Source organism: Larimichthys crocea, chromosome XXIII, assembly GCF_000972845.2.
Source record: "Larimichthys crocea isolate SSNF chromosome XXIII, L_crocea_2.0, whole genome shotgun sequence".
Lineage (NCBI taxonomy): Eukaryota > Metazoa > Chordata > Actinopteri > Sciaenidae > Larimichthys > Larimichthys crocea.
This window is the reverse complement of record NC_040033.1, coordinates 18,233,513-18,260,824: the sequence shown is the minus strand read 5'-3', so window position 1 is coordinate 18,260,824 and position 27,312 is coordinate 18,233,513. Positions and strand designations below refer to the sequence as shown.

Here is a 27,312-nt window from a genome sequence, read left to right as displayed (position 1 = left end):
TTCATTCATTTTATTGCCACAAATAGCACTACTTGACACTACTGACTTAGTTTCTTTGTTATTTCATGTGGTTGTGTTTAAGTACTCCCTAACAGAAGTTCCACACAGCAGCTCATTTGGAAGAGAGATTATAACTGGGGAGACGTCCACCACAAATTACATTTGCATTCTCCAGCAGTAACATTTGCATCCCTGTAAAGGCGCATGAATGCGTTTGTATCCTAATGTAAAGTGTTTTATGTGATAACCAAATGATCCCTCATGGAAGTCGCTCCAGTTCACACCAGGGAAGTTTTTTTAATTCAGGATCTAATTTAGAAAATTCCATCCTGCATGTGTTTTTCTTCTTATCTCAAAAGCTTAAAGGTGTAAAGAAAGACTTTATATTCTAGATAGGACTGGGTTGGACATAATTAGAAAAAGACTTGACACCACTTCACACTGAAGATCTAAGTTTACTGACGTGGCGTGAAGTGGAAAGTTGGCAAACGTAAAAGTTCTCAACAAACCGATGTGTCCAAGCAACTGTGACAGACATGTTTGCTGCTCAGTGTTCAGTGTGAATACAAGTCTATGTGTGTATTGTGCACACCTGTGTGTATTTGCACAGAGTGTATGTGTCCTGTCAGGCACATTAGGAGCATCCTTATGTACTTTGTGTATTGTAGGCCTTGTTCTTAACCAGGAAATGTATTTCCCCTTCAGGGATCAATAAAACACATAATGTCCAAGTTGGAGGGATTGTGCTGCATTTTTTCCACCATTCATAATTTGACATTCCATATTGATGCACGTAATTTCACCCCACATTTGTTTTAAGGTCGATAAAGCCTAATATGGCCTGGGAAATGCTTTAATAGGTCGGTGTGATTTAGACAGCTGCAAGTGTGAAGCGCAGAAGTGAATGACTTGTTGCGTAACGAGGTATTAGAGTGTTTCAGTGTGGGACCCGTTCACAGAAATAAGGATTATCACTGGTAGTGCTCACAATCCCAGTCACACCACACACACAGGGAGTGTGTGTATTGGGGTCATAGTTTAACTCTCTAAAGAATAGTTTGAGGCAGATTCGTGTGTGTTCATCAGTCACAGAGATGTTTTGCAGATTGCTTCATTTCTCAGCACTGGCATTATCTCATTCTCACTGAAGACAGAAGCCAAGTATTCCTCCAGTGACTCACTAAAGAATATCTGGGCTTTCTCAGACAATGATGAGGTTATTTCCAAGAATATGTTATCCAAAAAAGAAGTATTTGCACTTGCAGATCAGGGAAATGTGGACTGGAAACAAATTTGTCAAGCGGCCGGTGTATTCATAGGGTAGCAACATTTAGTCTCTGTCAATGGCTTGTTGTCTCCGTCTTGTGTGTTGGCCAGCTGATTAGTTCCAGTCTGGAAGAGTTGTTTATTTAGCATCTGCAAAGTTCATGAACCAGGCGGTTCCCTCTTGATTTGTGCAGAGTCACCAGGTTCCCAGATAGACCCAGAAGTGGTTTAAGTAATGCAAGACTGCCCCGGATAAGGTCAGAAAAACAGTGACGCAGCAGCAAAGTTCAACCAACTTTTGGTTGCAACAGTGACCAAAATGACTCATGATGTTTGACTGGAATACAAGAGGAATCAAAGGTCTGTTTGCGACAACAAGCTGCACAGGTGTAGTTGGATCATGTCTGATTCAGAATTTAGCCTTCTAACTTGTGACTTAACCTTCTAAGCATGTAACAGTGCAGGGAAACTAGGAAATGCCGTCAAGCATTACTCATATCATTTATTTTTTTTCATCTTTCCAAAGGTTTTATGTTTTTTTCCAGACTTATCAAGCTGACTCCCCATGTCTCCGATTTCACTGACAAAGCAGCAGTGAGACGAGAGGGCAGGCTTTGGTAGAAAGCGATACCTCTCCGCTCGAGTGGAGGAGGAAGTGCTGTGTGGGTGTGTGTGTGTGTGTGTGTGGAATGTGGAGTAGAGTGGAGATGGGAGCGATGATGAAGGTGGAGAGGCAGGGAGAATCGATGGAGGTGTGTATGTCATTATCAGGCTGCAGACAGGTGCTGCTTAGCCACTTAGAAAAGGCTGTTGTAGACGACAGGGATCGTTATTGGCCGGGCAAAAACGTTTTTCGGCTCATGCAACGCACCAACATCTGCTGAAATGAGCTGTGTGCCATTACCTCAATTACAGGAACGCTGAATAGAAAGTTTGAATGTTTAACCCCAGCTGAATCACACACGTTAGTGATGCATTCATCCACTGTGGTGTAAGATCCCTCAATGACCCTTTTCAGTGCATTGTTAGCCTGTCACTTAAAGACTTATGGTATTTAAATGAGGTGAGTCACATTTAGGGTTTGGGGCACCCTCTGTGATACTCAATCGAGGCATTGTTCTTCATGCCTGCTCTCTATTCCTGCCTACTCCCTTCTTCCTAGCAACCAGAGCCCCGTGCAAAATGATTAGAGGTACCGGGAAACCCTTGTTCTCAGTCCAATATGTCTGCTTACTGTACAGCGGGGTGGAGGAATGTGTTAATTGGTGTTGCTAACTGAGAGATAAAGGAGGAGGCCCTCTGATACAGTAACACAGCAGACAAGACACCTCATTTCCTGCCAGTGTTCCGCTCAATCATCCCACTCTTCCTCCCCATTCCTCATGTGAATTCAGCACGCAAACACACACTTTCTTAGCAGCAGCAGGAAGTAGTTAAGCTACTTACTTTACACATGAACCGCGACTGATGTCTCTGTAAATACCGCTGTTTGTCTTTCTCCCGTTGCGTGTAATAACTCGCCCCGTTGTTGGTTTTTTGTACTCGTTCTCAGAAGGACAGAATTACCGGCAGTGAGTGATTTGGTGCAAACACAGGACAGTAAGGACCAGTGATGACACATGAAGCAATGTTTTAGTCTTAGAAATGAACTAACTATGAGTAAACAAACTCACTTCTTCAAGCGCACATTTCTGCTACAAGATTTGTTTAAGCAATCAGGTTTACAACTGAAATGCCTCCAACTTATCAAGTCTCCGCATGGAGAGGGGAAAGATGACGTAATGATTCAAACCTTTTCGCACAGTCTTTCTTCAAAAGAATTCATGAAGTTTCTCTTGTTTGAACACACAAAGAAAGAAAGAAAGAAAGAAAGAAAGGACAAACGGGCACTTGAAATGGAGGCTCACACCGTGCATACTTTCTCACATCGGCTCACCTGGCCAATTGTTGGTTTGTCAGTTATGGAAAGTTACAAAAACAGTCCAGTGTGGATTGGGGGGGGTTGTTTGTTTCTTGTCAAACATATCAGTGAACAGTTTGTAGAATGATTGGCGGTTGACTTCAGTCGGTGTGGTGGTGTCATACTGACTGCTGACTTCCTAACAGACAGTAAAAAAATCTGCAGTTCCTTAGATGTCCACTCGAGGTTGGCTCCATAACCCCCCATGTTAAAATGTCCAACTTCACAGCAGAAATAAACATGTTTACAGCCTGGTACAAACAACAGTTTTTTAATTTTTTTATATATACTTTATTAATCCCTCAATGGGGAAATTCTTTTTTCACTCTATTTTATTTTGACATGCATTTTAACCCAGACACACACATATGCAGTACAAGGTACAAGGGCATAGACATGCAAATGTGGAGAGAGATGGTGGAGTGATGGGCAGCCCCCCTGAGAAGCGCCCAGCTATATTAAGGCCTAAAGTTACGCATAATTAACAGCATGGCCAATTTGACCGACAGGTGGGTGCTGTTACGGATGGCTTTTTTGAGCACCCAGGCTTCATTCGGCCTGCCTTCGGTCCACCGTTTTTTTTTTTCTTTTTTCTTTAAGATTAGCCAGGAGGCGGAAGAGATTTTGAGCTTTGAAACGGCTCTTTAGAAACCTGTTGGTGACGTCACACATGCAGCATCCATCCTTTATACCAGTGGTCCCCAACCTTTTCCTAACTGCGGACCGGTCAACGCTTGACAATTTTAATGCGGACCGGGGGGGGGGGAATACGTCATTTCGAATAAAAAAAACGTTTCAAATAAAAAGACTCGCTCGACTTAGACTGGGACTATAATAGAGGGGGACTTACTACTCTATCTACAGTTGGTAGAAGAAGAAGAAAATTAAGTATTAAGTAATATTTTCTTCTTCTACTACTTTGAACGTTTTTTTATTTCGAAATGACCGTATTAAAATAAACAGAAATAACTAATAATTCTTGTGGCGGCCCGGTAATGATTGATCCAGGACCGGTACCGGTCCGCTCTGGGGGTTGGGACCACTGCTTTATACTCAGTCAGTGGTTGTAGGCCGCATTTTGGCATTTGTTGCAGCTCAAAACACATGACACTGACATCCTTACAAATGTTTTAACCGGAGCATCTGCAGATTAATTCCATATCCGATATATTATGATTAATTCTACATGATCCACTGTGTGTGTGTGTGTGTGTGTGTGTGTGTGTGTGTGTGTGTGTTTTGATTAGCTTCAACACCATCTTGACTGAAAAGGAGCCTAATATATCTATGTCTAATATAATAACTCAGCAGTAGATCTACAACCTACAAAACAAGTGTCCTTTGTCATCTCATGTCTTCATTTTCAACATCTACAAAGAATCTCCTTTTTTTTATCTCCCAGCAGGCACTGCAAATCACAGCTGTAGCATACTTGTGGCAGCTACACACAGGCCTGTTTTTACAAGCCATTACCTGAACTATGTTACCCTGTTTCCAAAATAAGATGGACAAATAGATTTTTATCAAGCACACAAACCCTGCAGAAACAGACACGGGTTGATGTGACGCAACATCAGCCAATCTTGTCTGATCTTGAGTCAGAGTCTGAAATCAAAGCGATCTAAAGTGCAGTGGAGCCAAATAGATGTTCAGATCACGCTGTAATCCCTTTTTCCTGCTGCGACAGGCTCTGTCGAGCCCCCCCGAGCGTCTAGGGTTACTGCTTAACACTCATCTAATCAAGAACCAAGAGGGCAGGAATCTGTGACACACACAGCACCACTATCAAACCCCATCATCATTTTAGCTTACCCCCTTTACCCTGCAACCCGACTCTAAAGCTCCTCTGACTCTAAAAACAGACCAACAGCCTTACCACAGAGCCTTACCACAGAGCCTCGTCTCGTCGCCTCCTTGATCCCTCTAATTGGAGAGAGATAACCTGGGACTCATTATGCTTCACTGCGGGACACGTTGGAGGTCTGCCTCTACCTTTTCTTTTCAAAGCAGTAAAATTCAACAACGAACTCGAGACACCAGAGTGGAAGACGAACAAGACAAGGATGGCACCAGGATTAGCGTGAGCTCCCGTTGCAGTTGGCATCACTTCATACAGTAATTGTGTACAAGCTGTCGAGTACAATACCCGCCTAATCACGGGGAAAATCACAGAGTTTAGAGACTTTGTAATGGCTGCTGTGAAGCTCTCTATCAGGGAGCGCAATCAGACTGAAGGGGATTTGCTAAGACGGAAGGCTTGGCACCCCATCTGCTCACCCTCTGCACACACACACACACATATACAGTATTAGGCTGCAGGCTGACCTGTGTGTGTTGGTAATTTGGGAGGTGCTGATCACTGATACTCCACTTGATGGCTACTGTCACCATGCCCGGGGACGGCTATGATGATACTTCCATTCTGACAGCCTGTTTATGTGTGACACCGCTCTCCGCTGTGGAAAACGCTGTCTTGCAGTCTTCAAGGTCACGCTGTATATGTTACGACTCTGAATTGTCAGGATCGATTCTGATGATCCATCCCATCTGCTCGATGGCGTGTGTGTGTCCACGTCCAACCTCCCGGGGGTAATAAAGTCTTGACAATGTGATGTGCTGAAAGGATTATCAGAAGCACTCACACGCACTCTTGCACACACTTAACCTCAGGGTAGGATGGTCTCATTAGAGACAGTGCCACGAGGTCCCATTGATGAGTTCAGGGAGTTTACATGACATATCTGCCAGGATGGATGGACGGTTTCTCATCAGGCAGTTCCGTTTAATTGTCATATATAGTCATACAGATTTAGTCATAGTGAAATGTGCAGTGATTAGTGCTGTCGCCACACAGCATCAAGGTTCCTGGTTCAAACCTCGAGCTGGCTGGGGCCTTTCTGTTTAGAGTTTATGTTCTCTGTGTCTGTGTGGGTTCTCTCTGGGTACTCCAGCCTGTCCCACAGTCCAAAACATGCAGGTTAATTAGTGACTCTAAATTGCCCGTGGTGTGAATGTGAGTGTGAATGGTTGTTTGTCTCTGTGTGCCCTGTGTACCCCACCTCTCACTCAATGTCAGCTCGGATAGGCTGCAGTCCTCCACGGCCCTGATGAGGATCAGCAGTTATGAACAACGATTTTGTTCAATTAAAAGTTGTGTAAAATATCGATATAGAGGCTGATATTTTCTTTAGCTATGAAGACACATTTTTTGCAATGATTCCTTAAAAGTGGTTATCAACCACCTGTGACAAAGGTATATAATGGAGGCCAGATATTTATCCATTTTAACAGTAAACTGTGTTTGTTTGTTTGATTGCACTGAAACAATAAACAACTAGAAATAAAAAAACACAAATATAGCATAATTAATAGTCAGTCAATAGTCAATAGTGCTATGAAGTGGCAAAAACTGCAGTTCAGCAAATGCTCACTTTAGTCAGTCTCCATAAGTCCCCATGTTAAAATGTCCAACTTCACAGCAGAAATAAACATGTTTACAGCCTGGTACAAAAAACAGTTTTGGTCTCTATAGCTAATTTCTCCGTTCATGACAACTGTACTGAGGGTGAATTTTTATAGAACTCACCTAAACAATGTATATTAAGGCTTAAAGTTATGCTGAATTCAGAGCTGCTTGGATTGACAGGAATCGCAGGTGGCTTGTTTGAGCAACTAAGCATCATATTGCCCGCCTCAGCTCCACGTTTTGTCCATTTTTATTTTAGTGGGGAGCCAGCTGAGGCAGGACTGCCAAGATGCTGGCGGCCAGAGCTACCACACTCTTCAGAAACCTGTGAGTGACGTCACAGTGAACGTCCACTCTGTATAGTGTCTATGATCGGTGCATATCGGACAACATATACATCGATACCAAAATATCTGTGAGAGTCTAATAGCGAATAAGTAAAAAGTCTTAATAAACTAAATAAGTAATAAGAATATCAGGAGTGAATAAGTAAGTGAGAAGAGCGAAGTAAAGGTGCAGCAGGGTGTGTGTGTGTGTGTTTGCTCTGTCCATGGTTGGCAGCAGCTCTGCTGCCGCGCTGACGCCAGCAGCCTGACTAACAGTTGTCTCATACCCAGAGGAGCAGCTTTACTGCCCCCGTCAAAACTGCCCACACTCTATCTTAGCACCTTTCTCCATCTGCTTCATCAGTTTTTCTCCATCTGGTGGGAAATAAGGCACACTGAGCACTAACACAATTACTGATGACTGATGACAGACATGTTTGCGTTTGGTTTGTGTAGTGCTGCACACTGAGCAGGTTTCAAGTTGTACAGGTTAAACGGCACACTTTAAACAAAGACACACACGGCTCACAGCAGCCTAACAGAACAGGAGAGCTCTCGATCTGGCCAAAACATAAAGCCTGTTTGCTCTAGCACTGAATATTTGGCTTTTAATAGCACCAAATTTATTTTGCAGGTGTCCTCGTGTAAAGGGAAAAAGTGCTGAAGTCAGCTTCATGCTGGAACGTGAGGGGGGGAAAGATGCCACGTCACAGTTCAGTTGTACCTCGTGCACACAAGTCTAACACGGAGCTTTCTCTCCTCATAGCTGCTGGTATGAATTGATAATGGTGTTTTTTTAACACACGTACACTCGTGTGTCACCGTAGGGCTCTGCACCAGAATCGAGTTTCACCTCATGATGTAATGCCCAAAGAACAATAATACACACAGCCGAGCTCAGCCTGCAGAGCCTGACTGCGTATCGATGCACGTCTACAGTCCTCACATTAAAGCTCATGTACATTTCGAAACGCATTTGCATCACTGTCATCTAAACGATGCCAGCCTCGAGCTCCTCTGTGCTGTACACGCCTCCTTCCTGCTGTGGGAAGTGTTACATAATTGTTCATCACACGCCAGCAGTTATCATGTAAGAGAAGACTTCCAGCTTCCTTTATGATGGACTATCTGCCGTGTGATTTTTGCTTACCGTGCAGGTTGGGTACAAATGCACACATCCACTTGAGCTTCCCTTGTGTCGTTGGTCTCAGTGTGGGGCTCAGCTGCTGGCTGCTGGCAGCCCATCTGTCTCTCTGTCTTCGGTGTCCTGGGTCAGGGTCAGGTCTGGGTCACCTTGAGGACTTGCTTCATTACTCCCTTGGGGATCATATGTCTGCACCGAGAGGGTAACGGACAAGTGGAGAGTAGGGGAAAGAGCAGTTGCATCTGCTGGGTGTGAAGGAGAAAGGAAAGGTGGTTGTTGACTGGCGATGCTAGGACACCAAACCTTGGTCTGTGTGTAGGAAGACAGGTTAAGTTTATTGATCCCACACTGGGAAATTTGACTTGTTCCAGCAGCTCACAATAAGATGGATAAGTAAAATAAATAGGGGATGTCCTGGTGATCCACCTGGTAGAGTGGGCTCCCCATGTATGAGTCCACTCTGCACTTGGTTCCGACTCCAGCCTGTGGTCCACGGACATTTTCTTTGCTTTTCCTTCCTTCGTCGGTCGCCATCGCTCTCCCTGCTTTCCTGTCTGCCTTCAGGTGTCCACCCTCATAAGCTGAAAGAGTCTGAAGTGACTTCATTCACCCACATCTCTGTGAAGCTACACTCTTCATCACTCCGTCATCACTCCACCATCTCATTGGGGAGAGATCTTACATTCCCTATTATGAGACTGTACTCATGGTCTGTACTGTCTTTTCCTGCTTCCAGCGCTTAGATCCAGTTCTGTATCCCTGTCTCCTCCTCCTCTCCAGTCTTTCCACAGAGAGTATGCTAAGTTGCCGAGCGCTAACAGCTGTTCTTGAGTGTAGAGAGCCATGGCAAAAAGACAAATCACTAATCTCTATAGTTCCAAGTCCATGTTTGCATACAAAACAGATGGAGATGGGCATAGAAAACAACATTAACTAAAGCCTTCACAAGTTAGTCGGAGTTTGATTGTCCCCGTTCAATACCACTGGTCTATTTTCATAAGCATGAAAGCAAGGTCTTAACTACTAGAATGGAGAGAACAATGTGTTGATTGTGAGGGTTTATTTGGACCAAACCAGAGTTGGTGATTGTTGGTACACTGGAAAGACGAGACAAAACAAAACAGGCATCATTTTGTTTCTGTCGAGTGGGAATGAAGTGTTACGATGTCGCGAGGTAAAAGTACTGTTTTTGTCAGTGGAGTCTGGTGTCAGTGATAGAACTGCTGGTTCTGGTTGATCAAGAATGATCTTAGTGCTTAACAAAACGTCTCTCTGCAGGGATCAGTGGCAAAAAAAACTTTTAGTGGACGAACTTTGACAGTGCACAATTACCTGTAAGGATTACGCTGTAGCCAGTTGGTAGCCTTTAAGATGACTGACCTGGTTCTGTAAAGAGGCCGTCTCCTTGAATGCACTATTGAGCGCTCTACTTATATCAACCATTTCCTCAATCCCCTCTGGGAAATAAGAGTACTAAATAGCTGGCAACTGGGTTTTACTTCAGCCTTACTTCCTGAAAAATCTGCTGCTCAGACATTTTATGTCAGATATTGCGATCTTTCTAGATCTCTCCACCTCAGGTTGAGAAATCTGTTTCCAGGTGTTGCTTTCTTTTCAGACAGAATGAATGAACAGAATGTGTAACCATGACTTTCAAAAGCTGTTCTCCATCTGATTTAAGACGGCAACAATCCACAGTGTGGATAGTGTATCTGCTCCAAACAGTGCATCTTTGTCCACCCTGAGAAATGTTCCTCACCAAATAGTAGGAGTAGTTGAGAGCACTGGCAGCAGCACTGGGCCTGTTTTGCACTCTGTGGAATCTCCCTGGGCCAACATTGGTATTCAACAAAACTCTTTCTCTGTTTTCTTTTATAACTACTCCCTTATTCACAAGCACAGGCATCATTTAAACCTGCCCCTTTCATAACTGCTTCTTAAGAGGCCATGACTGTCTCCCAGCGCTGTGTGGGAGTGTGACGGAGTGTGATTGAGGACGATGCTGCATTGAGGATGCTCAGCGGTTTGGAATCCTCCCGCCTGGCTGTGTTAACGCTCGCGGATGGGCGAGCCGTCACCGAGGCTGATTTACACGTGTGTTTGTGTCTCGGGCAGGACCGTACCCTGTATGTGTGTGTGTGTGTGTGTGTGGTGGATTGTGGGAGGACGAGACTCCAGTGGGTGGCGAGGTGGTGGCCTCATAGACAAAGTCAGAGATAATGGCAGGATTTGAGCAGTGGATGATAACTGTGGTATGAAAATGGCTGTTATTGTGCGGCTAAAACATAATTCATCTTGTTTTCGAGGAGGTCGTGAATAGTTTGTCTTTGTTTCTTTGTGAGTGGAGCCACTTTCCAGTGAAAAAACCACAAATGCGGAACATTATTACATCCTTTTACTCTGTCTGATGCGTCTGACTTCTCTTTCATGAATGGATTTGTCTTACAAGCAAAAATATAACAAATTGAGAGCAAGGAGTGAGTGATTCCAAGTCTTTCCTGTCTGAATGGACATATTGTCCAGGCTCTGGCACGGTGATGCCACCACCAGCTGGGTGCCATCCAGTAATTGTTTGTTTTCTATCATAAGCAGCTTAGCAGGATTATCAGACGCTACAAGTGATGTTTTCATGTCACGTCAGGAGGGGATGTCTTCTTATTTCATAACAACATGGAGGTTAGGTCTTTGTTCCCTCTCAGTTTCAGGTATTGCTCCTCTCTCGGATCCAGCGGGAGCACCTGTGCTGCTGCTGTGAGAGCTGGGCGTGGCTCTTTTTGGATTCATTGTCCAAAAGGACAAAAGAAAGCCTCAGTGTGGTTGAAACACCTGTGCGGTGCAGGTGAGCCACAGAGACTGGAGGACGGAGATCGAACAGGACACTATCGTTGTTAGGAGTCACAATCAGTGTGTTAGACTGTAGTTTCTCTTTAAAAACAACAAGACAACAAGGCAGATCACTGATTCAGTTTACTGGATACTGAAGGATGCAAAGTGATCCCATCACATTTGGATTGCAGCCTGAATAGTTCAGGATATGTTTTGCATCAGGGCAGTCGGACTAAAAAGCCACCTCTCTGAGGATTAACTAAATAAAAGCCCTATTTTTAGCGTGTTCTTTCGCAGTGAGGAGGTAGATTTGTAATCTAGTAGCTGATCCAGATAAATGTCTACCTGCTTACAGGGCTGATGAGTAACACACTTTGGCTTTAGCTAGAACTGACTCTCCTGAATTTATTTCAACCTCACAATCACTTGCTGATCAGATGAGAGGTCGTGTTAGAAGGTCATGTCTCAAACTGACATTTAAATGTTTATCCTTCCATCTCCGGAGTGTGATAGCACGTATACTCAGGTCTTTATTGGTGTAATTTAACCACGTGTCCGACTTTGACCTTCTGCCTGTCCTGAGGTACCGGCTCTGCCATCTGAGCTCACATCAACTCCCCCGTTCCCTATTTAGTCCAGAACCGAGCCCTGCTCTTGACCATGCTGATCGAACTTCTAAACACTGTTGGACACAGTCACAATAAGTCAAGTTAAAAAAAACAAAACAACAACTCAGGTAGTCCAGGGACAAAAAATGCAAAAAAATGCAAATGTAGGTCAATGAGTTCTTCCATTTCTAAACAAACGGTGGTCAGTGTTCAGGATTTTTGTGTTTCATAAGTTTGCACCTGTGAATAACACTTCCTGCTGTGCATGAACTTTAAATAGCAAAAGCTGCCGTTCGTGTTCCTGTTTATTTTTTAATCTAGTTTGCTTATTTTTTTAATTATATATTCACTTTTGTTTAAAGAAAGATCTGCTTCTGTTTAGAAAATATTTAACTAGAGCTATTTGTTTTGTCATATTGGTGCAAAATTACCAGTATCAGCCTCAAAAATCCTGTACCGTCATTTAACGTTTGTTAAAGCTGGAGAGTTCATAGAAGTTTGGTTCTGTTTATTAAGCAACGCACTCGGGTATCGTATCCTGTAGAGCCTGAACAGTACTGGATTTGCAAAGCCGATATTTGAGAGTTGAAAAGATCAGATGTAGCTGCATAAGCCGGACTATCAGCATGGCTCTCTGACTGAGATATTTCAACAACTATCGGATGGATTACCATGAAATGTGGTAACATGCACGTCCCTCATGATGAAGTGCTATTACTTTGTCAAATATTTCACTTGTCCACTTTGGTTTGTGACCAAACACCTGCAAAACTTCAGCATAAGCTGTCCATTGTGTTTATTAAGTTCAGCCTCCCAGAGCTGCTAGCATGGCTGCAGACTCTTTATCTCGTTGATGATTATCTCTTTGAAAGCCTGTTACCAAGATATGTACAGAGCGGGAGATTTTGGCATTACTATACAGCTGTTTCTTGTCAGTTATCGGCCAGCATGCAGCAATCTAATGTGGACTGCTGCCCTGGCTCGGGAGCTGGTCACATCTGGCCTGATGTGACCAGTTTGGTGCCTCAAGTCTACAGTTTTAACACAAATGCTTGTTGATGGTATGAGGGATTATTTTTAGTGGCTGTGATGAGTCATGCTAAAATTAGTTATTTTTGTTCCAAAGTAGGCCAGAGCACGGAACAGATGGACTGATGGGAGTTAGTGACTTCTGCACTCTTTGTTCTGTTTTGAACTCTTTCACTCTCCTGATGTTTCATTCTTTCTCTGCTGTTTCTTTCCATCTTATCCTTTTCTTTCCCTCTTCTCTCACTCTCTTATCCATCGACCGGCTTTATCAATTATGCATGTGTTAAAGGGCTCACTTCCACTTCCTGTTGAGGCCCGTAAACACCCATGGCAGGTGTACATGCGTGTGCATGCATCAGGTCTACACACTTTTAAACATTTCCGTGTAAACTTTTAAAGGTGTGTAGACCTGATCTTACCCACTGGCCTCTTCTTTCATCCTGTCTGTTAAACCAGCTGCCTCTCTCGCCGTCCCCGTGTGTTTGTCCCTGCCCCTGCCTGACCGCTCCAGGTACAGTAATTCATTCCAGTAATAACTGGTGAGGATGTAGGTTACCCAGCAACACTGGCATTTAGAAGGACTACCAGATTAGCGAGGCTTACGGGGTTACCTGCTGTTCACTCTCCGTCTCTCCGGGCCTCTCATTGCAGGTGCATTGCTATTTGCAGCTCAAATCGCTCATCTGAAAATCCGTCATCATCTAATTAATGTCAGCGGAAGGTGGAGTTGGAGCACATACTGTATATGTTTGTATAGAGGATTAATGCGAAAGCCTCCCTATAAATAAACACACTTTCATTCAGGCTCGTCAGCTCCTGCAGGGCTTAAGTAAAGCAATAAAGCACTCACATCAATGATATTTTTGATTAAGCAAAGTGTGTTTTGCTCCTCTGATCCCTGCACCACCAACCCCAGGATAATTCATTCTGTCATTTCATTTCATACCTAGGATTAATTGGTCATTAACAAGTCCATATTGTGAATATATTTGTGTGTGTGTGTGTGTGTGTGTGTGTGTGTGTGTGTGTGCGTGTGCGTGTGCGTGTGCGTGTGCGTGTGCGCGTGCGCGTGCGCGTGTGTGTGTGTGTGACAGTGGAATGTGTGTGAAGCGACTGATGGTGACTGTGGTCTCCTGTCCCTGTTAGTGGGTCAGAAAGAGACAAAGAGCTGTTGTGTCGGCATGGGAACCAGAGAGCAGAGATGGGAGGTGGACAAAGAGGTGGAAGAGGTGTTAAAAACAAGGAAGTAGTTGAGAGTCTGCCGCTAATGATTATTTGTTTTCATTATGCCTTCATTATTTTTAGGAGTTAGCCCAAGGCTTCAAAAACTACTTTGAAGGAGTTCACCAAGAGACACCTGGCAAAATCAGCATCACCCAGCGAGTCTGTAATCCTCATATATAGCACGATAAGATCATGGAAGAAATAGACTTGACTATTTACCGCACTGTTATTTTCAGTGGGCCAATACTTGCAGCCAGTAATTAGCTGAGCAGCAGGGTGAATTGTTAATCCTCCATTTAAACAGTGGAATGGTGGAATTGGAAAGCTGGATCGGCGCTTATTAAAACATTTGACATCAGTGAGAACACAGCTGTGGCGGGCGTTGATATGATAGAAACGTGCCGCAACATAGTTTTTATTCACTCAAAGTGCATTGTGTTACAGAACAGGCCGCGGCATGGATGTGCCAGCCTGCTGCCAGCCTGCTTTGCCCTTCCAGGTTACGGTTTACTAACAATAATGGGACCTTGGCAGCCAGTGGATGGGATTACTGGTGCCCAACTTTACAGGCACCCTGAGGCACATCTGAGGTCATGATGAGGACAAACACACACACACACACACACACACACACACACACACACACACACACACACACACACACACACACACACACAGACAAAAGCAACCATGCAGACTTACACTATCTGTTACTTTTCATGAGAGGTTTTTTTGTACACACACTGGAGATGTTTAGTGAGCTGATTGCACCATCTAGTGGCCATTTGTTGTAACTACATTTTGAAAGGAGGCTCTACTGTGGGTACATAATATCTGGTTCAACACAATAAAATGTAATAATTAAATACTAACCAAAAAAATAACAATGATATTAAGGAGTGACATAAGTGAACAAAAGAAGTATTCTTAAGGTGCAGTGTCCTCATTTAGGTTCCTCGTGATCTGATGGTAGGAGCTCTTCCTGAGTTTCTCACTGCTGCCCTAGTCTCTCTGGAACATTCTTCCTGGTTGCACCATGGAGAGATGGTTATTATCCAGATGGTTAGGATCTTTTAAATATTCTCCTATCCTCATTTTTGCAGCATTTGGTATGGATGTATTTTAGGCAGGATAGAGCACCACCTATTGTACGTTCAGCTGAACACACCTATCTTTGCAGGGCCTCGCTGGCCTTGTTCAGTGCTGTTTCCGTACCAGGCAGCGATGTTCCCTGTCGGGACGCTCTCAGCAGTGCAGAGTATAAATTCCACAGTATTTGAAGGAATACCAAGAATTTCCCCAAGCGTCTGAGGTGAAACAGTCTCTGGCGTTCTCACCACAGAGTCAGTGTGCCTGATCTTGAGTGCTATTCCATAAAAGAAATGAAATGAGTAATAAATTATTTTGGAATGATGCTGTCATAGATTTATACCGGTGGAAAGAACCCTGGGAAAGTTGTGCAACATTAAGGGATTCTGCAATAAATAATCTAAAAAAGCATTGTTTAACATGTTTACTGAGTTCATCAGATGGTGTGATAGAAACGGTTTAAAGGCCCAGTGTAGGAAAAGCCATGTCCAGTCAGATAGAAGCAACGCTTCTGGAGACCAGTGTGTAAGATTTAGGGACATCGAGCAGTGCAGATGCAGATTGCAACCCCCTTTACTCACCCTCTTGTGAAACTCCCAGAAGCAGTGTTTGGTTTGTCAGTTCTGGGCTACTGATTCTTATTTTCAGGTGATTATACACTAACAAAAACATCCTTATGAATATTGTATTTCTTCTCTGACATATTCTGTAAATAGAGACCAACTAAATGGTCCACACAGAAACTGGGAATTAAACATACTTTTACATTTAGATTCTATAAGTTCCCTGGACACTCATTCTTTTCTGTTTACAATTGAGCTGTTGTGCAAGGGGTAAAAAAGAAAAAAAAGGGGGGGCGGAGCATTGTGAGCCTTTAGGCAGGAAAAGGAACTAGTGTTTCAGGTCTGTTCAGGTGAGCCGATACACCTGATGGGTGGGTGTCTTCCTGTATGGGAGGATTTAGTCTGTGTGCACTGTTAATAGTACAGTGGGAGTGCCCCACTGCTACGCGTGAAGCTGTGTTTCTGTTGCAGGAAGAAAGTGTTCTGGTAAGTCCCTGCTCAGCCTTTGTGCATTTCTCTTTTTGATCTCCTTTTATATATATATATCTTTTAATTGTTAGATCAGCTCTTATCTGCTCTACTTACTTGTATTCAGGCTTTTAACAGATGTTCTTCATGAGCAGTGCATAAATCTTTCTGTGGTCTCATGCCTGTTGTAAGGACAAAGTGACTTTGACCCTCAGTTTCTTGTTGATTTAGTAACGAGTAACAACTTACAATGCTACACATGTAAATAATGAGTTTATAACTCTGTTATTATTGGCTCATCTCAAGCGAAACCACGCAGCTAACCTGGAGGCGTGAGAATCGGAAGGTAGCTCAGTTGTAAAGCCTTAAAGCTAGTTTGACGCATCCAGCAGACATTCATTGTAGTATTCTGCAATAACTATCTATTACACCAGAGGCTCATAGTGTCACCTTTAATTTTCTTTGAGTCCCCCGACTCTTATTCTTCCATATCAGTGAGCCTGGAGTTCCTGAAACATCTTTCCTTTCACTTGTAAATTAGATGGATCTCTCTTAAATGCTCTTTTTTTTTTTTTAAGTACGATGAAATGCTTCAGTTGTGTGTTGAGGCGGCTGAAAGAGGAGAATGACTTCATGCCTCTGGAAAGACAGGTTGACCTAAACACAGATTTATATCTGTGTGTGTGTGTGTGTGTGTGTGTGTGTGTGCTAACAACACACATGTACATACACATAAGCAGATGTATTTTATGTGGAAAGACTGGACGCTTATGAGCAACACGTGGCAGAGTGCTGATTCTGAGCTGTCAGAAAATCCCACCTGAGCCCAAGAAAAGAGAGCTCGCTTTACCATTTCTTTGTTAACCTCTCACGCCCGTTGATGTGTGCTTTTTTTTCTTCTTTGTCACGGGTTAATGGTGTTCACTGATATTCCACATTTGCTACCCTAATCTTTTTCCATATGCTTTCTAGTTGAATGCATATGCTTCTTCCTATTGCTCATCGTTATTACTGCTCCTCCACAGCAGTCATTCCAGGAACATCAAGCCTTGCCAGGTACCGCTGAGTCTTAATTTAAGCAGCCCCAATCCCTCGTAAAGCTAACGGCTATTAACGAGAAGTCGTATGGCACACGCCTGAAAAACACAACCCTGTCCTGCCAGCGCCACGCGCCTCACGCTTAATAGGAATCGACGTGGTGACATTTTGGCAGCGCTGTGCAAGAGGCAGGAGAAAGACATTATTCAACAATGTGTTTTTCCACAGAAGAAACAGAAAAGGCAAAGGGGCTGCCTATGCGGCGCTGGCATCGGGAGGATTTTCGATTTTCTTTTTCTTTTTTCTGGAAACAGTATTATAATTTCAGAATGTCATGTGGATGAACATTCCCCTCGACCATGGTTTAATACACTGCAATTATGCGCAGCCCATTGAAATGTAGTTCCACTCTGTGCCTGTGTGTAAATGAATGTTCGCCTTTACCACAGTTGGATACACTGCAATTATACTCTTATGACTGTGTCATGTATGGCTGTGTGCATGTGGCTGTAACTCTATCTACTTCTGTCTGTCTGACTTTGCACTTTGTGGTTCCTACAAGCCAATATGATGTAGAGTAGCTGAAATACAAATTGATTTTACATCCAATCTGTCTTCACAACTACCCCATACCAATACCCTGGAGTTGAAACTCACCAATGGGGCGTGAAGTAAAAGAACATAGTTTTCCAGAAAAGGAACAATTTTTTTCTTTGAAATCCACTCTTCTTCTTCTTCTTCTTCTTCTGTCTCGTCAGCCATGTTAAGCTCTTCCTCTGTCTTTCTAAACAGCAACACAGAACAAATATTTGGAAGCCTCTTTTATTAGCTGGAAGGTTGTGTGTAGAGGTTGACTGATTCGTCGGTTCAGCCAATACATCTTTTTACAAATCATTGTTAGGTGGCTGGTGTTGGAGTGGATTTACTCACTGGTCCATCCTGAGAGTGACCTTCGGTTAGGACAGCAACTAGTCCAAACGTCCTAAAAACAAGTATAAGAGTCTGTATTTCATCATCAGATTATTCTCCAACTTCAATCTTCTACTCCGCATCACATTCGCTGGTAATTCCCTGCAGCTGACAACAAGCGCATTGGCCGGACAGTTTTACAGATTTGTTAGATACTCCCAGTTACCATTATTTAGGTAAACCTAAAAAGTGATTGTTTCGATATCACTACTGAAACTCCGGTATTGCATCAGCACCACACAGCAACAAGTGGAGATTAGAAAGATTCATGATGACAAAAGCAGCAGCGCATTGGATAATAAAACATGATCGCCCTCATTTTACAAAAGACTTAAGATAAGTGTAGAACCAAAGCCTCATGCTGTTGCAACAGTATTGGTAACCTGAGCAGGTGTCACGCGGGCTGCCAGATAGATCTTCTATCATCTCACCAAAGAGCCATGTAGATAAACTCATCAGATTGAAGCGGATCACCAGACGTGTAAGCTGGTGTATAGCTTCGGAGCAAACAGGTCCTTGGAGCTGTAACAGGAGCTGGTGTGACAAGGGTGGCTTCGGATGGAGGTCTGTCATGCGACGGAGAGGATCAGTGTCATTCATGGTGGCCCGGTAAAAACCTCAGCCAGTAGCTGGCCTTCCTGTCACTCGACGTGGGACAGTGCAGGACAGAAAAACCTAACACCCTAAATATCACCAGGGGAGGATTCATTAATGTTGAATGGCAGAGTTGACCTCTGCCATGTCCTGTTGTAGTGCTTCATGTCCAAGTCCAGATGGAGGCAACATGAATTCACCCAATGAACCCTGCAAACTCTTCGGAGCGTGACGTGTTTTTCTACTTGTTTCTTTTCCTGATGAGGCTCTTGTTGTCTTTTGGCTGGATTGCTTTGAACCAGGATCTTTCCATAGTCTGGAAAGAAGGGAAGAAGCAAAACATTAAAAAGTAAAGCTGGTATAAAGGTTCCAAACTCAAACCATACGTTCAAAAGGTAGATAGGCCCTTGCAGTCACAGGTCCTACGGTGTTTTTCTCTGTTAGTGTGAGGAATAACAGAATGAGGAGGTAAATGACCCTCCTCATTCTGTTATTCCTCTCACTAACTCAATCAACATCCAGCTGAGAGTCAGACGGCTCCACCCGTGACCCCCACCTGGACTCTCTTCAAATACTGCCTCGACCTAAGGTTTCACATTCCCAACACGACTAAGCAGACACAGACAGCACAGATTCAGTCTCGGCTGGGTTATCAGGGTGAATACTCTCTGTAATGGTAAAAGTCACCACTAGATGGTGCCAGAACCATTCGAAGACGTCAGACCTCAAAGCTGTGGAGGGAGGAATATCTTGTTGCAATTAAGCGTATCCCATCTCTTGTCCACATGGCAAAGTGTCCCTTTACTCCCTCCACGACCATCTGATATTGTGTGATCTGAACAGACATAGTTAGAGCTTTCTGACAGTGGGGAATGTTTCTTTAAATCTGTCTGTTATGATCCTTTTGGGCCTTTTAAAAAGTCCCAGGTGTTCCCGGCTGTGCGACATGCTTCCTGGCCTTCGGTAAGCTCCTCAAATGGAAAGATGGATCTTTAGTCAGATTGGGGAATATGTGGTCATTCCCCTTTGGAGGCAACAAAAGGCAAATGACTGATATTACAGCACGGCATACCTTAAGAGTATTCATGTCCCTTGTCTTTCCTTGAGTCTGTCATTCCAATCACAAAGTCTTATGACAAAACCGTGCTGTAGCCCTCTCTCTGAAACACTGAACTGATTTAGCATGGGTCAGTTCTCTTGGCATGAGCTCAGTGGCTGTTAGGTTGAGTCCCCTGTTCCAACCCGGCCTGCTGGAGAGATTTTGTGGTCACTGCTCAAGGCGCCGCTGCCCTTCTCTGCTGGTCCTTTTAACCTATTTTATTGAAGTATGCAAAGGGTTGAACAGAACTGAACTCCGATTTCACCAGGTTTTTCATTTGTACTTTATGCTCATGCAAAGCTCATGCAAACGACTGACAAATCTGGCCTACAAATTGGTGCTGGCGTGACATAGTAGCAGGGTTTTGAATCTGTCTCCCAGATCTCCTCTCGTTGGAAAATCGATCCTTTCTTAAGTGCTGTTTGATGAATGCACCATATTTTGTACATCTCAATCCAGAAGAAAAATATTCTTCTTCTGATATGCTCTCAGTGGCTTGCTTACCTGCTCACTCAGGCATCTTCTGGACTGTATTGTCTAGATGCTTTTTCCACAAGGCTCCACCTGGGGTCTGCCGGGCCCTGAGGTGAGTTCACATCGCAGTATGTCAGACAGGCGTGGTAGCATTTTTGCTACGTGGGCTGACGTCTTGGCAGGTTCGAGCCTCAACCTCTGCGTGTGTTTGTACACACGTGTGAGGCAAAACGCCAGGAAATAGTCACTTGTGTGCAGCTGTCACTGCGGGGGCTGAGTGAGTGATTCTTTACAGAAAACACATTTGTAATGAATTTCCGGTCCACTTTTCGGCCCACTGAGATGGAGGTGAAGTCACAGCATTTTAAACTTCAAGTGTGTGTGGCCGACCTTACCTAACCATCGACGGGGGTCCCAATGAGCTGGAAGGTCGCAGGTTTCTTGGCTGTCGCTGTCTCCGGTCAAGTGGTTCTGAGTCAGCCATAGCGTACTGTGACTTATTGTCCACCCAGAGCCATGTTTTACAACACTTATCAACAGGGGAGACACATAATGTAGCTTATCTCACTGGCTGTGTTTATTTTGAGCATTTTCTTCCAGTGAAGTGAACTACTAACAGTACCCCAAGGCTCTACAGTTCAGTTAGACTGGGCCATAGCGCATGGGAGCCGACATATAATGGGTCATTAAGTTGCATGCTGTAAAGAACCAAAGGCTTGAACCTAATTGTTTTCCATTCTCCCTCTTGTAGATAAAGCATCTGTGCCAGTGGCAGGTCTTAGCTGGACTCAGAGACCTTTTTTTTGGGTCCTTCTTGAAAGAGGATGTCATAATTTGGAAGAGGTGAGGATGTTCAAGGTTCAATAAGATGGACTTCATGCCTGGAGTCAAGGCCAGGGATGGGTGGGCAGTTCAGGGGCCTGTGGGCGTCCTCTGAGACCCCTAAACAACTCATACACAGATTTCAGCTTTCTGTCCACCCTACAGTGACGGCACATTCTAAAAGGCTGTAGACAAGACCAGAACAAGGTCCCTTTGGAGGATGAAATAAACAAAAATTTCATGGCTGACGCTTTGACAAGTTCAAAGGCGTGTTTGTGACCTGATTCAAGTCTCAGGAGGCAAGTCTAAATCATGTCTTACTAAGCAAGTTGAGATGCAAGTCTTTCATATTTGTTCATGTTTTTTACATAACTGAGTCAGATCAAGTCTTTTCAGAGCCAAATAAGTTGAATTTTTAAATACTGATCCTGGGTGTTTATGGAAGGTCTACCTGATTACTTCTGTGCTCTGGAGATTTACCAAATTTAAGACTTGAATTAAAGTTTCATATGAAATTGAGTCTAAAGCAAGTTATGCCTTGGTCCAATCAAGTTTAAATGAAGTCTCAGGTCCTTATTCGGCTGATAAAAGTCTACAGCTCTTTTACAGCTCTTTTATCAGGCTGTCTTGTTTAAATAAATACATATTAGTTTTCCTCCGGTCGTGTTTATTGTACGCTACTGTTTGAGTCCATACATGTTCGTCCACTGTGCACTGTGAGCCACAGATTTTTTTTATTCGTGGTCTACATCCCCCTGTCCTCCTGCTGCCGTTCTATCTGGCTTTCCAGTTGAGTGCCATTATTTACGAAGCGATGCTTTTCCACGCCTGTTTGATTTTTCACAGGTCTGTTGCATTTGCTCGGTTGCTTGCTTACCCTTAGCGGATAAAGTTTCCCTTGTTTCCTCTGTGTGTGTGTGTGTGTGTGTGTGTGTCTCTGAGTTAATGTGTATACATGGGCGCCGAGTGAGGTGATATTGGCACATGCACAAAGCAGGATGTTCAGCAGCTTAGGAAAAAAGTGTTGGGTTGTAAACACCCTGAGTCAACTCTGAATGTACTGTCAACACACACACACACACACACACACACACACACACACATAAACACACTTAGTGAGTCATTCACTGTCTGTCATTGGCTTACCTACAGACAAATACATAGATTTGCTCATATGGTAGAAATTCATATCCATGGCTACCGGTAGCTGCGAGATCCCATACACTCAAACATACCCACACACACAACACAGTAGCTGACTGACACACACGTGCGTGCGGCCATTCCTGCCGTTTGACAAGTAGGCTCTAAAATCTTGTTCTCTTGCAGGACTCCATGGCATAAAGCCTGTCCTCAGATTCAGCTGGTCCCTGGCGAGAGCTGCAGAGGAGATCACTACTCTGACGCCCCACTGCCATTTTCCACAGCCTGAGGGGAACCAGGAAGCAGCCGGCAGGAATCATGCCTGCCCTGGCCACCGGAGCCGGCCACGAGCCAGGTACAAGACCCCGAGGGCAGGAACACAAGATCTGAAACACAAAATCATTAAAATGCACTCATGAAATGCGACTATTCCAAAAAGTGTTTTGCTGCTTTGATTCACATTTTTACATCCATTATCAGTGTAGAAGCAGAAGGAAACGACTGCATACCTGCACACAAAAATTCATTTAATTGTAAGCAGTGCTTGGTCGTGTGCCCACCACTTTAAGTGGTACAAAAACATAATTTCAGATTAGAAATGAATTACTCTTTAACTTTTCTAAGGCTGCTTTATCCGCTGTGGAGTGGACCTTCTGAAGCTGTGGTTGGAGAATAAACCAAAGTCCATTTTCACATCATTTTATGCCAAATCAAGACAAGACACACTATTGTAAATGTGCATACCATGCAAATTTACTGATTAACAACAGAGAGCAGAATAACATCAAAATATGTGTGCTCTATCTTTCTCGTCTTTCCACTCTGTTCTGAAGAGCGTGTGTGTGTGTGTGTGTGTGTGTGTGCAAGAGTGTGTGTGATCGTGTGATGTCAGAGTGAGGCACACGTCAAGCTTGTCAACGCCAAGACAGCTGCCAGAAATCGCCACCTCTCCCCTCAGGAACACCATCCTCCTCTCAGTCTGGCTTAATGGCCAGCTTCATTATCACACACACACACACACACACACACACACACACAGGACTCAGCCCCAACAAGAGCAGGATAGCAAAAGGACAAAAGGAGGACAGACATTAAGTCCCGCTCTGATGGATAAAGAGTGTGTGCCTTTCCACGTCCAGACTTTTAACAGAGTTACCGTAGCCCCCGTCGTCCTGGAAATTTGTGCAGACAAAGTAGAAAGCCAGACCGTCAATTACGATTAGAGTCATTTTGGGCAATTACCGGCAAAGGCTCAGGTTTCCAAATAAAACACGTAAAGACTCCTCCGGCCCATCTCCTCTGCTTCCCCCTTGATGGTCCTGTGAAGTTGTGTGTGCAGGTGAAACATGATGAACATTATGGATGAACGTTAGGTCACTGATCTCCGGGCCTGGTGATGTCACAAATACTTGTGGTTGGCCTGGCAGAGTTTACGTACAATACTGGTACTCCTGGTATCATATTGATGATGCTGATTGTTGAGATAAAGCTCCATCAGGATGATGGAAAATCTGTCGGATTTACGGTGTGCTGCAGGAGACAAACCTGTCAGCTACATCTGTTCTTGAGACTTTAGATATTGTGATAAAGAAAGCAACGTGCTGAAAATATATGAAAGAATGATTGATGAATTAAACAAATACCCAGTTATAATACTGTTTTAATACAATTACTGCCGGATACAGGATGCTTTGGGTAATGTCCTTGAACTTACAGGACTTAAAGGATGTGCTGCTAACGTCTTGGTGCCAGACACCGCAGCACACCTTCACAGTCAGGGCTGTTCTGGTAACAAAATGGGGGCCTACACAATATTTGGTAGGTGGTCATAAGTTTATATCTTTTCTTCTTGTGTCCTCTTCTGAAAGCACCAGTAGTCTCTCACATTTAAAATAACACCTTTGATCATAAATAATGTCATAACAGTGTTAGATTTTTTCAGTGTGGCCCTGTTCTATCTATTATACTTGAGGAATGGGACATATAGCAGTAAATAATGGTGTAAATGGACATTTAGAGAATGAAGGAATGTCTGCTAAACAGAACTTCAGACATTAAACAAACGCCCAATTGCAGTAATTCAGAGAAATAAAAGCTGATTAAGCAGAGTTTTTTTAAGAAGTGATGGAGAGGGGAGCTTCATGTACTTAAAGCCTGGATCCTTTCCACTGCGGCCAATGTTTGATTCAAACGCTTGGCCATTCACTGCATGTCATCCAGGCGGAATGCCACGTCCCCTCCTTTACAGTCTGTCTTCAGCCGCGCTGTCCAGCAAAAAGGCAAAAACGCACCCCAAAAACAATACTAATAATTAAAAAAGACAAGAAAGCGAGGCGTCAAAATACAAGTCGCCTCTGATTTAAATGCAAATGTGTGATGTATAAAGGCTGATCCCAAATCCCTCCAATTAATAACACTTATCTATTGTCTCTGCTATTCTTCACATACCATGAAAGTTCAAAGAGTTATCTATTTGAAAAGCACACGCTTATGAATCTTCCTCTTTATGTCTCTTTTTTGTCTCTTAGCAGACGAAATGACTTTTTTTTGAGGAGGGGGTGTAGCTCTATACTCCAGCAGCAAACATCAGCACAAAGTGCGAGACTTATTTGAGTTATTGACTTGAGTTCAGAAGGGCCTGAGAGCTTGACAGTGCCGCATTGTTAAGATTACAGCACCCTGTTGCCCTCATAAAATAGCAACCTCTTAAAACATGTAATCGTCTTGGTAAAGTAGAAATCTCAGACATATTACATAAGAAATGTTTGCCTCTTTATGTCGCTCAATACTGATTCGTGCATAGTATAGGCCTGGTCTGGAAAACTAAAATATCAAATTACTGTTTTTATTTATGGCAGAGGATTTGAGCTGACATGCAGTTTCAGACAGTGTAGCTTTGGCATGTCGGGGGCAACACCTCCAGTATCCACGAGCATAAATCCACAGAGACAAACAATTACATCCTCCACATGTGCTGCCTGCCAGTAATTACACAGATATTACGGTATCTTTGCCAGTACCTTCTTTTCTTTAGCAGTTTTGCCATATGCAGACCCCTCAACACCAGCCTCACCATAGAAGATGGAGTACTGTGCTCTGGCTTTTAACATAATGGGGGAAAATATTATCATTAATAGAACTATTCTTTACTAGCAGCTCTCCTATTTCATCGCCAGATTTCGGCAGGACTCTTTAAGTGTGTATGTGCAGATCTTATTAAAATGCTCATTATAAAAGTGTTTGGAGAGCAAACACATGGGCAGACAAATGGAGGGCGCATGTAAGATCATACCATCTCTCTCTCTCTCTTTCTCCCACTCAATTTCAGCCCAAATAAACAACAGACCTCTGTATGAATTAGACATTAATAAATGAAACCAAAAAGTAAGAAAATAAACCTGAAAAACAATAAAAGGTTGGAAAACTAGCCTTAAAATATGACCGCGGGGAGTGCCGGAGAGGCTGTCCTGGTGATTGGGTTACTGTGGACTCATTTCGCCGTGTGACTTTTTTTAGGTTTTTCTTAAACGCTTTTGGAGCAGATTAATGACGGGGCTTTAGTTGGTGACGCCGGCGTATCCAACACTCTACTCTCCATCATTCGGCATCAGTAAAAAACTCTGTCCCCTGCTTCTGGATGTTATGTGACAATCTGTTGGCTACTCTTGGGATCTAATACACTAACACACATTGATTTACATTCTAACAAGGGGGCCAACAAGAGACAAAAAATTAGCTTTTAATTGTACAAACATAAGACAGCGCTGCTCCACTGAGACGTTCAGGCGATAAGTCAAAACTCCGCTCTCCCCCCTCAACAAAGCTACGCAGCTGCTCTCCAGGTCTTTTCTCTCCTCCAGATAGCTGCTGTTTAGTCATTTCTCCTCCTGTTCAGCCACGATGGAGTTTTGTTGTGGGCTCAGTCGGGGACAGATAACTGTTACGCCTCTGCTCAGTTTGGCTCGGCTCATCTCAGTTTAATTCAGCTCCCACTCAGGGATCTGCAGACAGACAAACTCAGCCCACTCCTCTGTCTGCAACACACCATTTATCTCCCTGCTGAACTTCGTTTGCTGCAAGGTTGAGTTTCGAGAAATATGTTCTTTTTTACACAGTGTGGGTGTTTGTGTTTTGATGCATTTATATTGTGGCCCACCAATCAAACCTATCAAATCTCTATATACCCCTACAGCATTACAGGATGTGCAATAAACTTCAATGGCAAAGGGCCACCTCCATGCTGAAGAGACTCATAAACATGTACAGATACAATAACACTGATCTAGAAAATAGGACTGCTTCTGAATCTTAGGTAGCTAATTTATCTGTTTCACTCCATATTTTTATACACATCTGTTGGAGGAAGTCTGATATCCAAGAATTTCATTGCCAGCGACCTCTTCGCTGTAACTGATGTGCATATGACAATAAAGAACTTGAACTTAAGGAATGAATGTTTTGTTTCAAAATAAAAAATAAAGGATAGGACAATTAAATTTACAGTCTACCACACGTGTTCCTCTGTGTGCAATGATGTGTAGGATTTGGAGTCAGTTCAGTAATAACTGGCCCCATCACTTGATGAGGTTTGTACAGTAATGGCAGCTCACTGTCTGCAGATGAGGAGCTTTCTCAATTGCTCCCAACATCTCCAGTCTCCCATCAGAGACCTTCAGACAACATCTGGTTTATGCCATTCAGAGGTCAGTGAGCCTGGAGTGAGAGTGGGTGTTTGCTCCTTGTAGCCCCATTTCCTTCCTGCTTCTGGAGTTATATGATTGCAGTTATGTGGTAGTATGGTTTATTCGTGGGGGAGAGGTAGGATGGGGTGATGTAGCTGGATATGGATGTGGAACGCCTGAAATCTCTCTTGGATAATATTGGGTGATTAGTTTGACATGAGTCTCTATGTAAGATTTGCTAACATTGTTGGCTGCAGTTCTCCCAAAAGTCAAATTCGAATAATTTTGTGTTAGTTCATGTAGTTAATTGGAATACAACTCAATTAATGTATGTAATCCACATCCCCAACGGTCAACGAGTGTCTTACCCTTCTATGTAGTGTATATATTTTCTTGGTGCCATACAACTGCACTGTGTCTTGAGATTATGCACAACTTGGAATTTCATATCATGGCTCCAGTTCTGTCATTATCTTGAAAACCTCCCAGAACAGTGCCAGTGTGCTGCCATCTTGCTATCTT

The 27,312-nt window shown here is 43.5% G+C and overlaps 1 protein-coding gene across 4 annotated transcripts in view; it reads left to right on the top strand.

Moving 5' to 3' along the window:
* The window catches only part of mpp7a (MAGUK p55 scaffold protein 7a), a 136,507-nt gene that overhangs the window by 13,186 nt on the left and 96,009 nt on the right, over positions 1–27,312 (top strand). Inside the window, exons 1-3 of one of the 4 annotated variants that reach the window (XM_027274076.1) lie at positions 15,858–15,987; positions 20,895–20,986; positions 22,295–22,463. In XM_027274076.1, the coding sequence (XP_027129877.1) occupies positions 22,427–22,463 (37 nt within the window). In that variant the 5' untranslated portion in view covers positions 15,858–15,987; positions 20,895–20,986; positions 22,295–22,426. Of the gene's footprint in view, positions 1–15,857; positions 15,988–20,894; positions 20,987–22,294; positions 22,464–27,312 lie in introns of those variants that run through there. The other 3 variants (XM_027274075.1, XM_027274077.1, XM_010737322.3) reach the window with 3 other exon arrangements.